General features: G+C 43.0%; 1 protein-coding gene across 11 annotated transcripts in view; it reads right to left on the bottom strand.

The window, feature by feature from the left end:
- Positions 1 to 16,411, bottom strand: part of PPP6R3 (protein phosphatase 6 regulatory subunit 3) — a 116,326-nt gene that overhangs the window by 38,561 nt on the left and 61,354 nt on the right. For all 11 annotated transcript variants that reach the window (XM_072970465.1, XM_072970471.1, XM_072970472.1 and 8 more), the window contains 5 exons: positions 16,028 to 16,093; positions 13,745 to 13,857; positions 10,902 to 11,015; positions 3,379 to 3,508; positions 1,156 to 1,308 (listed from right to left, as the gene is read on the bottom strand). In XM_072970465.1, coding sequence (XP_072826566.1) covers positions 1,156 to 1,308; positions 3,379 to 3,508; positions 10,902 to 11,015; positions 13,745 to 13,857; positions 16,028 to 16,093 — 576 coding nt within the window. The remainder of the gene's footprint in view (positions 1 to 1,155; positions 1,309 to 3,378; positions 3,509 to 10,901; positions 11,016 to 13,744; positions 13,858 to 16,027; positions 16,094 to 16,411) is intronic.

Here is a 16,411-nt window from a genome sequence, read left to right as displayed (position 1 = left end):
TTCAAGGAGACTCCCAGACACAGGAGTAGAAAGACACATTCCTGGAGTTTTATACCCAGCCAGAGGGTAGGGCGAAAACTATGCTCCCAGAGGGCAACGGCTCCGCTACCAAAGCAGCTGTCACCTTTCTCCAAAAATGCTCCTGCTCTCGACGCCCTCTACCAACATGTCATTTAACCCAAGCTGAAATGTAACTACGAATATCTCAATGACACTAGAAAGCACAGCATGGCTGACAGAGCATGCACGAGTTTGAAGCAGGATGTGAATTCAGACCTTGGCTCCACCACTTACTAGCCCTGGAATGTCTCCCCTTTCTGGGCATGATGTGAAAACACAGATACTTTCTCACACGGGGTTTTACACTCAGTATCACATGAGAAATGTGTATGAGGTGCAGGTTCAAGGTCTTTCATATAAAGAGGAAACACCAGACCCTCCCTTGGAAACACACACCAAATTCCCCAACGTGTGCAGTATGACCAGACATCCTGTGAAACCTGCTTAGAGTCAACCCCTGAGCCGTCTGTGCTGTGCAGAGCAGGACCGAGCAAGCACGGGCACCAGAGCCAGGCCTGTGGATTCTCAGCACAGACCTTGGAGCTGGGGAGCTCTGGGGTCAGGGCAGCCCCAGCTAATTCTGGGCTCTTCCTTCTTCCTTCCATTCCCTCTGCTTCCACTGTAACAGACTAACAACTGCTTCAAGGAACAATTTCAAAAGACAGTCTCAGATGCCTCCTACTGATCTACCTCAGTGGAAAGAAGATAAAGACTGAACCCTCTGCTAACTATGAAGAGAAAACAACGTTGTAAGCAGCAGGTGCTTACTGCTAAGACAGTCCCCTGGAAAGGTGACCACACTCACTCCACTGTCTCCCCGAGACCGAGCTTCTTGAGGGAAACGTCTGTCTTACATCATCTTTGAAATCCTCTAGGATAGTCCTTTACACACAGCAACAGTAAATTATTACTGAAAAATTAAAAGCACTCAAAATTAATGATAAACTCAAGGGAAAAACTATGTAAGAGACTGCTGACGCTCAGACCAAGAAAAGTCACTGACATATACTGCTAAATTTGTGAGGTTCTAAGCTTCAGTTATGTATCCATAAAACAGCAAGGACAAATAAAAACGTCTTTCAGAGAGTATCTTACCAATATGACCCCAATGCTGTTCAGCTCCATGAGGTCCCCATTGATACTGCTGGTATTTGTTTGAAGGAGGCTGGATATCAATCTGATCACATTCAACCGAGTATTCCCCACGGGAGGGTCCAGCACACCCCATGTAGTCTTCATCACACTTTTCTGAGGAAGAAAAGGCTTTCCAATTAAACTCAGTTAAGTACACAAATAAAGGGTAGAGGAGTACATACTAGCATATAACACCAGGTAAACGAATACTGCAAACATTGTGGCTTAAATTCTATACAAAACTCCTACTGATCTCTTTAAGGTATGATGAAATAAACATGAGGGAAAAAATTAAACAATTTCCCTGGACTATAAATTTTATAAGAAATCACGTTATCCCCGTCTTCAACATTACAAACACCAGAGGAAAAATGCAGCTAGCCACAGAAGTCCATGAAAAAAGAACTACAATGTTCTAAACCTGACCAGAAACCTAAGAAACTAAGAAAAGTTACAAGTGGTGTTAGAACGCAGTCCTCAATCTGCCAAATATGCGATAAAAATGCAAACTCAGAAGTTGCCTCTGGATCACGACCTTGAAACAGGACCAACCTCAAACCTGTTCTTTTCCATAAAAGGGAGTTTCTATACTTTGGAATCACAAAAGACAGACACTGAACATTTCAGGAGTTTGGCAGGAGAGGATGATGACCGGTAATGCAGTGATGGGGGTGCCCTTTCCCAACGCCCCGCCCATGCAGCGAGTGGCCATGCTCCCTCCTGCTCTCCCCCAGGCCTAATGGAGCCGCCAGGCTCAGTTTTACTCCACGTAGGACAGCTCTAATTAGCAGACAGCTTAAAAAGCTTCACGGAGCTTCTCACACACATCGTACAGTAAAACCAGTTACTAACTGAACTCACTCACTCCTAGCAGTAAAAACAAGATACTGCCTTACTTCTGAGTCAGGTCTAAGAATACCAGTGTGAGAGCCCACACCAGATGCTTCTTTTTTGTCCACCTAGAAAGCAGATGGTGGCGTCTAAGACAGGTCAGGGCTCCTCACCACCACCCTCTCCTCTCACAGGCCCTTCCTCCTCCAACTTCCCCACTTGCCATGTCCTCTCTGTTTCTCCCAAATAATGCTTTTCTTTTCTTACTCTCTTTTTCTTCTTCCTATGTCTGGCATGAAGGATGCCACTGCTGAACACCACAAGAGGCCCTTTCCAAGGCGGGAAACGCCGAACACTCTCGTCTGTATCCCACACAGGCTGAACGCAGGGCAGAGGTGGGGCCACTGCTTCCCACTGGGAGCACCAGTCATCTGAAGGGACAACCTGGAAGCTGCACTGGACTCCCCAAGTAACGGACATAAGTTATTCTGTGCTCCCCCCCTTCCACAAAATGATTAAATTAACAGAAGCCATCTAACTTAGAAGGGAGAAGCTAGCATACTAAACTCTCACAGAGATGCGCACTACGGTGTCCAGGGTGCTGGCCTCAGTGACACAGGGCAGAGGGGAAAAAGAAAGTGTAAGAGCTGGTGCTGGCGGGAGAACTCTCAGAACCGAGCCTCCCACCTGCAAGATTCCAGAAGGAAGAGCCTCTTCCCCTAACCTAAATCTGCACCCACCCGAGGGTCACGGGGGTCACGGAAGGACACCACCACGGACAGCAGACACCCCTCTTCTGTAGGTCTTTGCCACCTGCTGTTTGTGCTTTCAGTGGCTGTTTGAGTAAACAGTAGTTTTTAGGTTAGCGCACAGGTGCTCCTAACAGAAAAACTAACACTCCAAGTCATATTCAACTGACTACTTAAACAAGGTATCTGTCCATCAGGCAGTTACAATGGTCCAACTCAATTTCAAATATTAATTCCTAAAAGATTAACTTTTATCCCAAAGATGTGAAAATAACGTGCTATGAGAAGAAAGCTGTTTACTTTAGTAGCATGTAAGTACCCAGAATTTACAGGAGGAACAAAAAGCTAAAGTTTGCTAAGCAGATAATCAATATTTTACTTAATTTTAATTCTAGCCCATCCATCAATTTATATACCATATATAGATAAAAGCTGATTAAAAACTAGCTCAAAAGCAATAAAAACAGGCAGTGTATACCTTGTAACATGCTTTGTACATACTGGTCACAGCCAGTTCTACAACTCACAAGGCTCACACACTTTCCAACAACGGCTTAAATCAAACTACTGTGCTGGCCAGCTACGCTTGAGACAGCTGCCCTACCTTGGGTGGCTCAAGCAGGAGTTCATGAAAAGATCCAAGTCTTCCTCGGATGGCTTCTAGAACACTCTTGTTGACCAAACAAGCTGAATGACTCATGCCTGGTGGGCAGATCTCTATATGACCTTCAAATCTTGAAACAAAGCAAGTCAATTTTATTTATTATTTCACAACCATTCAAGATGCTCCGTGTCAGTCCATAGGTATATGTGTAATAGCTACAGACTATACAATAATTATATAGAAGACTCTGGAGGGAAAGGAAGAGGGTGTAGTAATACCTTGATGGGGATCAGCCAACACGACCTGAAATCCAAAGGCCTGCTGTGTCAGGTGAGAAATTACACGCCCTTTCTTCCCAGTTTCCTAAACCTTCTAATTCCTTACACCTACTGCACTAACACCAGAAAATTTAGAAAACCACAGATCTGCTCCCTGAACTACAGGGTGTCACATACTGCCTGCCACTGGAGGGCTGTTAATGACAAACAGGCATGTGCTTATTCTATATATTTTCCCTTGAAGATCAACATGGCCTCCTATTTAAAAGGCTTAAAACACTCTTCCATATTAAGCTCCATCTCCACCCACTAAAACCCTTCTTCACAGGAAAACAAGGACAAGCGGAAGGAAACTCCCAAACCCCAATCAGTGCCAGTAATAAGCACAAGGGCCCAGTGGTTCTCAAGGCTGGGGAAGAAGGGCATAGGAAGGAGGGGTCTAAAAACGTGGGCATACAGCTCAAATGACAAGGTGTACCTGAGAGTGGTGTGGCCGCTGGACATCAGTGCCAACTCGTGCTCAGTAACGTAGCCGCTCAAGCGAGACTGCCTGAGCCCAAGCCCCGGCTCTTCACTCCCCAGTTACTGCTTCTAACATGGACAATGGGAGCCACTCTAGAACGCCTCTCCCAGGACTGCCGTGAGGGTCAGGCTGACGCAGCCGAGGACTGAGCGCACGTCCCGGCAGACTGCTGGCCCCCAGAGGCCTGCTGTTATGCCTGTTCCTAGGAGACATTTCTTTCACACGTCTATCTAAGTGATCTCTAAGAGCTGTGTGGAACAGCATTCAGAAACTCGATTTCCAGAAGTGGGGTAGGTAAAGGAAATGCCTTTTGCTTTTATTATAGTGCTTTTTAATGTGTAGGGGTTTTAATAATTTATATGGCCAAATATAGCCTTCTCCATTGTACTTTCTGTACAGGAAGCCATGCTTAAAGGTTCTTAATGCCACGGTTCTGAACATTTGCATACTTTTCCTCTGATATTTTTTATTTAATCCATCTTGAATTTATTTTCACGCATAACAGGGATACACATATTCTTTCCCCAAGTGGCGACTCACTAAGCCACACTTACAGAATAATCTTTCTCCCCACTTACGTGAAAAGCCATGCAAAAGCATATACTAAAGCTCCTTAGTCATTCATACAAATTCTATTTGTACATCTAATAAATACTTAGCATCGATTTATGTACCAGCTTTGGTTTATGTACTGTTGTCAATATCCACTGTGTTTCTCATAATTTTAGTCTTTCAAATACATGTAAAAATCTGCCAAATCCAAAACAAAAACCATGTTGATATTCCAAGTACAGCTATGTTAAATTCAGAACTCAGATTTGGAAAGGCACAAGACGTGATGATGGTTTTAGGTGTCAGCAGTCCGTTCCTTTCCACTGCTGAATAGCAATCTACTGTACAAATGGACCACAGCCTCTTTATCCACTCATCAGTTAAGGACACTCTCTGGCTGTTTACAGCTTGGGGTGATCATGAATAAAGCATACACGTTCACTTAGAAGTTTTTGTGTGACACCACTTTCATTTCCTTGGGTAAGTATCTAAGAGAGTGCTGGATAATACAATAAAGATCTGTTTAATTTTATTTAAAAACTACCAAGTGCTTTCAGAAAGCGGCCACATGACTTTACATCTCAAATAGAATGTGCGGCTTCCAGTTGCTTCCCACTGTCACTAGCACTGGGTGTTTGTCTATGGTGTTTGTCTGGTTTAGCTACATTTAGTGGGATGAACGGTGGCCCCTAAAACTTATGTTCACATCCTAATCCCCAATCTGGATGCCTCTTTCTTTCCTGTCTCGCTGTGCTGCTAGGACCTCTAGCATGAGGCCGAACAGGATTGGTGATAAGGAGTATCCTTGACAAGTCCCTTGATTTCAGGAGCTGATTTCAGGCTATGACCATTAAGAACGATGGTGGCCATCATGGGTTATTTCTTTTTGTTTTTTAGAGGGTTTTATCAGTCTTCAAGTTCCTTTCTATTCCTAATTTGCTGAGACATTTTATAAAAAAGAATTTAATGAAGTAATCACACGTTTTTACTTCTTTGGTCTATTGATATATGAGTTATACTGATTGATTTTTATTAAAACTATTTTTATAGAGCAATTTTTCAAGTTCACAGCAAAATGGAGGGAGAAGGTATAGAGACTGCCCATATACTGTCTGCTCCCACAGGTGCACAGCCTACCCCATTACCAACATCCTCTACCAGAGTGGTGCACTTATGACAATCCATGAACCTCCACGGACACGTCATAACCACCCAGAGTCCAGTCTACATTGTGGTTTACTCTTGGTGTTGTACATTCTAGGAGTCTGAACAAATGTATAATGACAAGTATCTGTCGCTACAGTATTATACAGAGCATTTTCACTGCCCTAAAATTCCTCTGTGCTCTGCCTATTAATTTTGCCCCCACCGCCAACCTCTGACAACTACTGATTTTTTCACTGTCTCCACAGTAAAATATGACATTTTCCAGTGTGTCATATAGTTGGGATCATACAGTATGTAGCCTGTTCAGACTGGCTTCTTTCATTTCCTTCTTTTCATTTGCATTTAAGGGTCCTCCATGTCTTTTCACGGCATGAGGGCTCATTCTTTAGTGCTGAATAGTATTCCACTGTCTGAACTACAGTTTATTTATCCACTCACCTTGGTTGCCTCCAAGTTTTGGCAACTATGGATAAAGCTGCTAAACGATTATTTGCAGGTTTTTGTGTGAATATAAGTTTTCAACTCCTTTGGGTAAATATACCAAGGAGCACAACTGCCGGATCATATGGTAAGAGTTTGTTTAGTTTTAGAAAAAACTGCCAAACTGTCTTCCCAATTAGCTGTATCATTCTGTGTTTCACCAACAATGAACGAGTTCCTGTTGCTCGGCAGTCTCGCCAGCATTTGGTGTTGTCAATCATGTCTTGTGGATTTGCTAGTGTTGTTCTTACTGATTTTCTGTCTACGTGTTATGCCAATTTCTATTACAACAGTCTTAGATGTATAGAAAAATGGCAAAAATAGTACAGAGTCCCCATATGACCCATACCCAGTTTCCCCCATTATCATCTTACATTTGTTACAATTAATGAACCGATACTCATACGTGAAATCCACATTTTACTCAGACTTCCTTAGTTTTCACTTAAAGCTGTTTCTCTGTTCCAGAATCCATCCCGGACTTCACATTATATTGAGCTGTCATGTTTCCTTGGCCTCCTCTTGGCTGTGACAGTTACTCTACTGCTCAGGTATTTTGCAGGCTGTCTCTCCACTGGGATTTGGTCTTGTTTTTCTCATGATCATGGGTCTTTGAGAGGAAGACCACACAGGTAGAATGCCATTTTCATTATATTGTATCAAGGGCACAGACCATCCGTGTAACTTATCACTGGCTGTTGACTTTGACTGTCTGGCTGAGTGTCTGTCAGGTTTCTCCACCAAACCTGATGAGGACCTGCCAGGTTCTCGTTCCTCTGTTCCCGTGCTGCGCTCTTCAGGAGGAAGTCACGGCTGCAGTCGACACGTAAAGAGTGGAGGGTTTAGTTCTTCCTCCTGAGAAGGGGTTATGAACTGTCTGAACTCTCCTCCATGGGAGACTTGTCTCTTTTCCCCCACTTATTTATTCATCATTTATTTACAGCAGTATGGACTTTTGGATATTTTACAATTTACGTTACGATAAGATACTACTTTATTTTACTGTGCAAGCAATTCCAGCTTGGCCAATGGGAGCTCTTGCAGAGGGCTCCCTGCCCTTCTCAAGGCCCTCTTCCCGTGGGGTTTCTGAGCGTGCCCTTACTTTCCTCACTACCTGATGCTCCACACTCATCTTAGCCCAGTATCTCTTAGCCCAGTCACAGAATCAGCCACTTCTCCATGGAGCCCTGGGTCCTTTTACTGAAGAAGAGTATTAGAAACCGCGGCCTGGGCACAGCGCCCCTGTTCCTCGTGGCAGGTCACTACTGCAGGTCACAGAGCGACTGCAGCTCACAGAGCGACTCTCCCTGTGCTTTAACTCTCTGTATTTCAGGACAGGCGATTTTTCTAACGTCCTACACTGATTCTCTTCCCGCTTATGTCAAAGTTTACCAATGAGCCCAAAGGCATTCTTCACTTCTGCTGTATTTTTTCACTTCTAGCATTTCCATCTGATCTTCCATATCTCTGTTAAAATTCTCCATCTGTTTTACACGTATTGTCCACTTTTTCTACAAGCCTTTAACATGTTATTCGTAGTTATTTAAAATTCTGGACAGATAGTTTCAACATTTTTTAATCTAGTTCCATTAATTGCCTTTTCTCCTTTGACCTTTGTTAGGGTTCTTTTATCTTGCTTCTTTGTCTTGCAATTTTTGGCTGAAACGTGGATATCTTATGTAAGATCACAGAAACTGATGTGAATAGTATTTGCTGTGAACGACAAAGGTCCTTTTCCCCCCAGGTCTTTAGTATGGGGTTTTTAGACCAACTTGTAGTCAGTAGCTGAGCTAGGCTGGATTTTGTTGTTGCTGTGGTTGGTTTCTCTTAGTGCACTAAAGACTTCGCATTTGTCTCAAGTTACTTCGTGTTTATAGTCAGGGCTCTGTTGCCAAGTTTTTCTCAATGTCTGCTCCCTCCTTAGCTAAAGTCCTTCCCTTTAAGCTTGCTCCTGCGCCTTGAGGGTCTCCTTCCACACTCAAGCCTTTCCCCTGTTGGCAGACTGCTGTGGCAGCCTGGTGGGGGGGGTGGGGAGAGAAATGCTCTGTTGTTCTAGGTCAGCCTGTCTCAGGCAGCCAGTGTCCCTGGGTCTCAGCGGTGGGGCTCCTCAGCGATCCTGCCCTGACTTCAGGGGTAGGAGAACCCTAATAGTCTGGGCCTTGAACGTGTCTCTGCTCGTCCAGTGGGGAAGAGGTTCCCTGGTTCCTTGCTCTCTCTTGCAAATGGTCTTCACCTGGGTCTTTAGGATAATAGAGTTTGCTACCCATTCCCTGGTGCCTTAAGGGTTTTATTCAATAGGGCAAAAACAGAGAAGAATTCTAATGGGGAATCATGTATCTCCCCAAAGGCTGCTGCTGCATTTCCTCAGGCCTATTCTGCAAGCAAAGCTTTCTCCAGTCTCTCACCAGCCGCCTGTACCTCTTGAGAAGGGCTTACAGGTATGTGCCAACTACCCTTGTGTCTACAGTTCTCGGGGTATCTTTGCTCTCCTTGCCCTTAAAATGCTTTGGGAGTTACACAACCTACCATCATTCTACATTCATAAAAAACATACTTGAATTACACGATTTTTCAGGATGAAAAATGAAACTGCACATGAAAGCACCCCAGCCCCTCAGCAGAAGACAGGAACTCTAGTGTGCACTAACTCACCCTTTTCTCCTCACTTCTTGAGTTTTATTAAAATAATCTGGAATTTACTGCATTTTTTCAACATTTGGCTTACTCAGTTATTCACTCTTAATAGTCACATTAATTTTCACGTTCTTATCTGTTTCATTTATCGTTACTTTCACCAAAGTATTTCCTTAAGTTCTTTATTCTAACTTATTTTTCTGTTTGGCTTTGGTAAAGTCCATCTTCAAGTAACTCACCCCAGGAACAGAAGACAGACGGAACACTGAGGTCTCACACTTGAAAATGTCTCTTGCCTTTACACATCAAGAAAAGTATTTCAGGGTCACAATCCTACCCTGTTTTTCAGTGTTTATTAAGCTTTACAAATGAGATGTCTGGCAGTGTGATTTGTTCTGGAGTACACCCATTTCTTCTTGTCCAAGTATTTTTAAGATTTACCTTTCATCCTAGAGATTCAGAAATCTCATAAGGATAAGACTAAGATACTAGTCGTCACCCTCCCCTCTCCCTTAATTTAATCCTGCTTAGTATCTGATAAACCTTTATGGTCTGGGGATACGTTCCCTCTGATCAAAAACTTCCCCCTATTGTTTCTTTTATTGTTGTATTGTCTCCATTTGCTCTAAGTTGTGCGATTATGTGGGGTTTCTCCTCTTCCATGTGCATCCTTTTTCTCAGATTTATTCCTTTCTCAAGCCAGAGCAGTCAATATAAATCTCACAGCACCAGCTCATGTGCGTTTAAACCATTTTAAGAGATGATGCAATTGCCCTGCAGTGTGAGTAGAAGGTAACAGTCCGGTACCACCTGATTAATACCTTAAGTCATTGGTTACATTATTTAAAATATGACTTACCAAGGAAGACGTGGACAAAGTCAAAAACTGCAGATACAGTCCCCAAATTATGACAAACTTGGACACTGCCCTTCCATGATCACTAAGCAAAGGTTAAAAGACCAGGAACAGAGAGCAGGACTGCGGAAAGCAGGGTTTGCTAAGGCTGTGTTTACTATTTTGCTAGAAACAAAAATGACGTTACTAAAAGTAAATCCAGAAACCCCGGAGGGCGAAACCTGTCACCTGCTGACAGCAGACCTGTCCTTCTTCTTCATGCCCTCTGGTTCACTGGCTGGATCCAAAAGTGAGTGAGAAAACACAAATTCTAGTATTTGAACCACACATTCCTGGGACACTTGCACATACATACCTCTTCAAATTCTCATGCTCTAGGGAACAATTAGAAAACTCTGACAATTAATAAGCAAATTAGCTTTGGGTATAAAACTGTAAAAAAATAATATGACAAAACATTAAGTGGCTGTCCAGAGGCACAAAAACAGACTATATTTCTGACTCCGAACACACAGTACAAATTTTTCTTTAATGCCTCAAGCCACCTGCCTATCCATTTTTAAGTAGCCTAATGAACTGTGGTGCCTCACACGTGAAACTCCCCAAAAAACAAGAAGCCTCAAGTTAGCAAGCACTGGAAAGAACCACAAGATGGAAAGTCACTTGGAGGAGAGCTGCATACTAACCAGGAACGGCTATTTTCAATTTTCATAAGCAAAAAATAAGCTTCCTTTGTGTTTGAGTGATTTTACATGGTTTTGGCTTACTACAGTAGCATTTTGGTAACTACTTCATAAACCCAAATGACTAGAATCCAAATACTGCCAACAGTGTTCACCAAACCGTATTTTTCAACTACATCTATGTATCACATTCGTATAAAACTTATAGTTTGTATAGTAAAAAAAGATTCAGCACCTGAAAATGAAGGGTGTGATACTGCAGCTATCAACTAACAACTTAACTCTTAGTTTTTAAGAATTCTAAAAGCAAAACCAAAGGGCTTATTTTGTAGCATAAAAGAAAAACTTACGTTGGTCGCCGTGTCTCAAGTAAAGTCAGCAATATCTGAATAGCACTGACTATGGCTGATTCATTTTTCTCCTTGTGGAAAATATTTGACAGAAGCTGCTCTATAATTTCTTGCCTAGGGAAAAAAACCAACAGTCAAGTGCTAACTGCTGCACCATTTAACACCAGCAACTTCACAGAAAAAGATCATGGTATCAATAAAGCAAGCAGCACAAGTAAATACGCTCACTTGTGCATATTTGTTTTACTTAACAGCATTTCACTTCTAGTACATTTATTAAAGTAGGCATACGTATATATTCCTATCCCCTGCCTTTAGCAAAATCATTGGGGCCTGCTTGCCTTTGCCAATCTTGTGGAGAGCCAGAAAATACCCCTGGACTAGACGTCAGATGGGGGTATTAGAGAACAAGACTTAGAACCCTTAACCCCCACAAAAGAAAGGGAAGTTTTCAAAAAGACTCTAATTAGAAACTATAAATGTTTTCCCACAAAGGCATGAGTACATAATTAATAAACACCTAAAACAGGTAAAAGAAAACATCAATTGCTGCATTTTGCTCTACAGTTAAAATCTGGTAAATCCTAACAATGTGGCAGCAATGAAATGGATGTGACTGAATCACTGCCCCAGAAGTATTCGCTACAGGCCCTTCCCGTTACACCTCGCCCACACATGAACAAAGTCACAATTAATGTAAAATACAAGGGTAACCTGTTAGGTAAATTTATGTGCATGTTCTCAAGGGAAACCTCAGTTTCTTAGGATCTCAGTAATTTTCAGGATCCACGTGGATTAAGAAATGGAATCTCCCTTACAACATGACGTGCAGCTGGGCTGTCCCTGCTGCTCCCCTGGCAGACACGCCAGCCGTCCCACGGTGCAGCTGTGCTCACTGGGTACAGCAACAGCTCCTTTGCCAGGTTAGGGCAGCAAGTAGGAGAGAATCTCTTTCTATTTTGGGGAAGCAAATAAAACTGGTACCTCACCTAACTTCAGAGGAGCCCTTTGCAGAAAGCAGCTTTCAAGTCCTCCCAGACCAGCCCTAAACTTGTGAGACCTCTCCCCAAAAGAGCACTGTAGAAGTCACTCAACACACAGCAGTCAATAGAATAAATATTAAATTTGGGATTGAGCTCTGGAAAACAGACTGCTTTTTTTACAGTAAATATGCATATTCTTCAAATAGCAGCCCTGCTCCAGGGAGAGGGGACGGATGGACACAAGCCCGACTGCAGACACCCACCGTGTCCGTCAGCTGCCGCACTCCAGCTCCCCAGAGCGCAGGCCCACGCTTCCGTGAGCACGGGAGGGAGCGGCCAACAAAGAGGCTCTCTTTCATGGCTGCATCCAGTCGGAAGTCTACTGTATCCGTGAAAGCATTCTACTCGTGGGCAAAGATGATACAATAACCAGCAAAATTTGACAATCAAGACGCAACACAGTATCCGAGCCATATTCTGAGCCCTGTGTAAACATGTAAGGATGACCAAATACACAGGACATCATAAACTGAAGGACTGAGCTTGCTGAACAGGATACAAGAAATAAATGCCTTCATATTCTTTAAATAATTAGGCATTTATTTACAAGTGAGAAAATCTATTCACTTTCATTTTTTAAAAATGGAGTTCTTGGAGGGGAGGGTATAATACGCTCAGTGGTAGAGTTCATGCTTAGTGTACACAAGGTCTTGGTTTCAATCCCCAGTACCTCCATTAAATAAATAAATAAACCTAATTACCTCACCCCTCAAAAACAAAAAAAAATGAGTTTTTGGATGAGCATCGATAAAATTCATGATACGAACTATTTTACGCAAGAAGCCATCCAGGGTCTCTCTCCAAGTCTTTTGAGATAGGCTCACTTTTGTTTTGTTTTTGTTTTTTTATATGGGCAGCTAAGAGTAAAGACTCCCTTCTATAAAACTAATGGGCTCAACTGAGATCCAACTCCAACTCATTCTAAGCTCATTAGTATCAAGAATTGAGAGCTGCACAGTCCAACCCTAACGTAACCATGTTTAACAAAGACATTAAAAAGAAGAACAGTGGCAGCAAACGGAAGCAAGACTACCACTCGTACGTAACAATGCTAACTGTTTACACTCTTTCCAATTATCCACTCAACGTGGGGAAATGCCTTATTTTTGTTTATTAAAATAACTTTCAGTTGTATGGATGCAGGCCACATGTATGCCCATACTTCACAGTAGGTATTATTTCTGAAAATGTGTGAACTTAGAAAAACCAGTATGTGAAAGTTGGCCATTCACAAACTTCAAAATAGCACACCATCCCCAGGCTGTCTTCCACCTAAACATGAGATATCTGTTCACTAGGAATTGTCTGAAAGTAAGAAATACAAAGAAATAAAACATACAAGATGTGTAACTCTTCAAATCAATCTGGTCAGGTGACCTCTAGTCAGCTGCTACAGTAAAGTAAATCCTAAGAAGAACTTCCAGTAAAAATCATTGACTAAAATGGGTCAAATTAGTTCATACGTAAGACTATTTCCCCTCCGAAGACCATGGAGGCAGTGACTGCAGTAATGATGTGACTGCCCCATCTTAAGACAGCTTCATAGAATTTAGTTTGTAACTATTGGAAACGTTCAAAGTCTGCATGTAAATGTCATTTATTTACATTCTTATCCTGTTAGTCTCTGCTGAACATCAGGAGTGGCTGAGATCAGATAAACAGATTTTCCTGCCTTCTTACCTACCCAAGGGTATTTTGCAGAGACCAGATTCCCACACAAGGAAACTTACCAACCACTTACAACAGTAACATAACATAGAGCAGCAATACAAAAGAACAAGAAGGGAGTTTCAAACATACTTTTCTAGGGTGGCGAGCAGGGGATCTGGTTCTGTACTGTTCTGAATTTGTAACATCTGGTCTCTGCTCAGGCGAACAATTTCACAAAGTGACTGTGATGCATTTGAATGCCGCTAAAGGAAAGAAGTACAATTTTAACTACAAAAACACATCAGAAGTCAAACTTTTAATAAACAGTTAGGCAAAATTGTTTAATAACACAAATTAATACTGACCATAAGCTACAGTTAAAAGAAAAAAAAGCCAAGGTCAAAAGAAATAGCATATGTAAAGCATGAATATTTTATCGTGCCAGGCCGAAGAGTTTTACTTAACAAGAGTGCAAACATAGTACATGTTACTTTGTGTACAGAGATCTGATTAAAGTTCTGGCAAGGAAAAATTTCTACAATTAAATACTTGAAGAAAAATACATCCTCAAAATATACACTTTTATCAGCACAGAAAGATGCACACACTTCTTTGGTTTAAAGACAAAAATCCAGCTTCCTGGAATACAGTAATGGATAAGAAATAGTGCGTCTTCTCCCAGTGTACAGGAAAGCTTGAAAACCCTGGCGCCAAACACTGCATGTCCCGTGGCACGCGCACTGAGCACTCCCTGCAGACTGACCAGCGTGCTCAGTGCAAGGAGAAGGAGGAGATTCCTGCACAGACGACAGTGCACACCCAGATATCAAAACCCACAATTTGGAACCAAGAGTCTAACATTTCCTTAATAAATACAAATTAGTCAGTATAATTTTAATATGCAATTCATCATTTAATACAAAACAGAAGTACCATCAGGACTGCCCAAAAGACAAAATTAACTTCTTTCAAGTACAGCAGAGATGGTGCTAATGCCCCAAATGCTTTGTTCTTTGCAAAGAACTTGCTGGAGAGTTGGGATTCTCCTCTGTCAATTCCTCCTGGACCCTCCAGACAGGGAGGGTATCCTGCTGAACAATCATGTTCTTCTGCTCGAGAACGTGAACTTAGAGACGAACAAGCCTTGTCCAAGGATGTGCCCTCCCTCCCTGAGAGCAGGCAGCCCACACTCCTGTCTCCACTCACGACCACCTATATCAGCCACACTGCCACTGCGTGGGAAGTGTGCCCTTAGATCCATCCAGCTCCCCCAGCCCCAGCAGGAGGGCTCATCACCCTACCAGGCCAAAGGCTCCTTCGAAGCAGGGGCTCTCACACTCCAGCACCCGACACGGGTACGCACTGGAATGTCCCAAGTGTCAGAGGTAACAATACTGCAGGGGAGTGGGAGGGATCAACAGCCCCTTTAACGGTTAGTTTGGTTTTTTTCCGTTGTTGTTTTTGTTTGTTTTTTTAAAAGGGGTAGCAGGATGGGGAGCTCACTTAAGATAAACTCCAGGCACCAGAAGATTTTTAACAGACCGGAGTAGAAGGGGCTAGATCTGCCTTCACGAGAGAGAACCCCTCGGGCTGCACGCTCCTTCCTTTGCCCTGCTCCTCTGTGGTGCTCACTCTCCAACTAAGCCACCGCCTATAGGCATACAAGGAGGTCCCCATAATGCATGCTGTCTGAGCCAACTCCTCTGTAGACACTAGACTGAGCCATACAGAACTGTCATTTCTGCAGAAGCTGGCAATTCCACGTGGCCCAGTCTGCTACTGAAGGCAGCAACAGCAGTAGCAGGAGAGAAGCAGTGACAGTCTCCTCTACCGAGGCACACCCGCTGTCCTGGTGACCCGTCTCCCGAAAGGCCTCCCCCAGCACACGGCTCAATCTGCAAACTGCAAGCGGCTTCAATTCTACTGCCAAGTCCATCTATAGCACCAGGACAAAGGCCAAACCTGTCAGAGCACAAAAGCCCAAGCCAGGAATGAGCCTGATAGTGCGGGATTCACTGGTGACCAAGGTCCTGCTGTGCTGCCTGGAAAGCTGTAGCCAGAATGGAAAAAATAAATGCAGACAGATGCAACCACATCATTTGGGCTGGAGATGGGTATAAAAGAAAAAAGTATGGATGAAGGTTTGTAACAAAGGTGAACAGATGGAGCACAGAGTCCCAGCTCTAAAGAGGCGACGGTGCCAGACCCAGGGCTTACTGTTTCACGTTTCTGGAAATTTTCTGGGTTATCAGTAATGCAGTATTTTAAAAAGCCTTTAGTGTTCAGGAAACTGCCAACTTGAAGAATGCCAGTTCATCGCTGTCCTACCTACCCTCTGCCTTCATCCACACCTGGCACAATTATGCTCTGGGCCCAAATAAACACGGTTCTTTTCTTAAAAAATCAAGTTTATAGTCACAAAAGAGAACTTACATCTTCTTCTTGCGATGGATGAACTATTTCCACAAGCCTCTGGATAATTTTCTCCTCATTTAACCACTGTAAAACACATTGTAGAAGGAATCATAGCAATGAGTAGCTCTTGTTCAAGCCCCAATGAAGATTAACATACTCGGAAATATCCATCACATTTTAAGTAGAATGTTACAGGTTTCTCTGGACTTTGAACACTACAGGAAATTAAAAGTCCCCCAAGGAAAATACCAGTGAATATGTTACTTTAACAGTAGCTGCAGTACCAACTTCTCCCCAAATCACAACACCCATATACGAAAATTCTACACATCAGTTTCTCAGCCGTGGGGTAACTCTCAGACGCTGGGCACTGAAAGGGTCTGTGCTTTGGATATTAAGGGC

The sequence above is a fragment of the Vicugna pacos genome, chromosome 10 (assembly GCF_048564905.1).
Source record: "Vicugna pacos chromosome 10, VicPac4, whole genome shotgun sequence".
Classification (NCBI taxonomy): domain Eukaryota; kingdom Metazoa; phylum Chordata; class Mammalia; order Artiodactyla; family Camelidae; genus Vicugna; species Vicugna pacos.
Note: the sequence above shows the minus strand (reverse complement) of the source record. Positions and strands in the feature narration are given on the sequence as shown.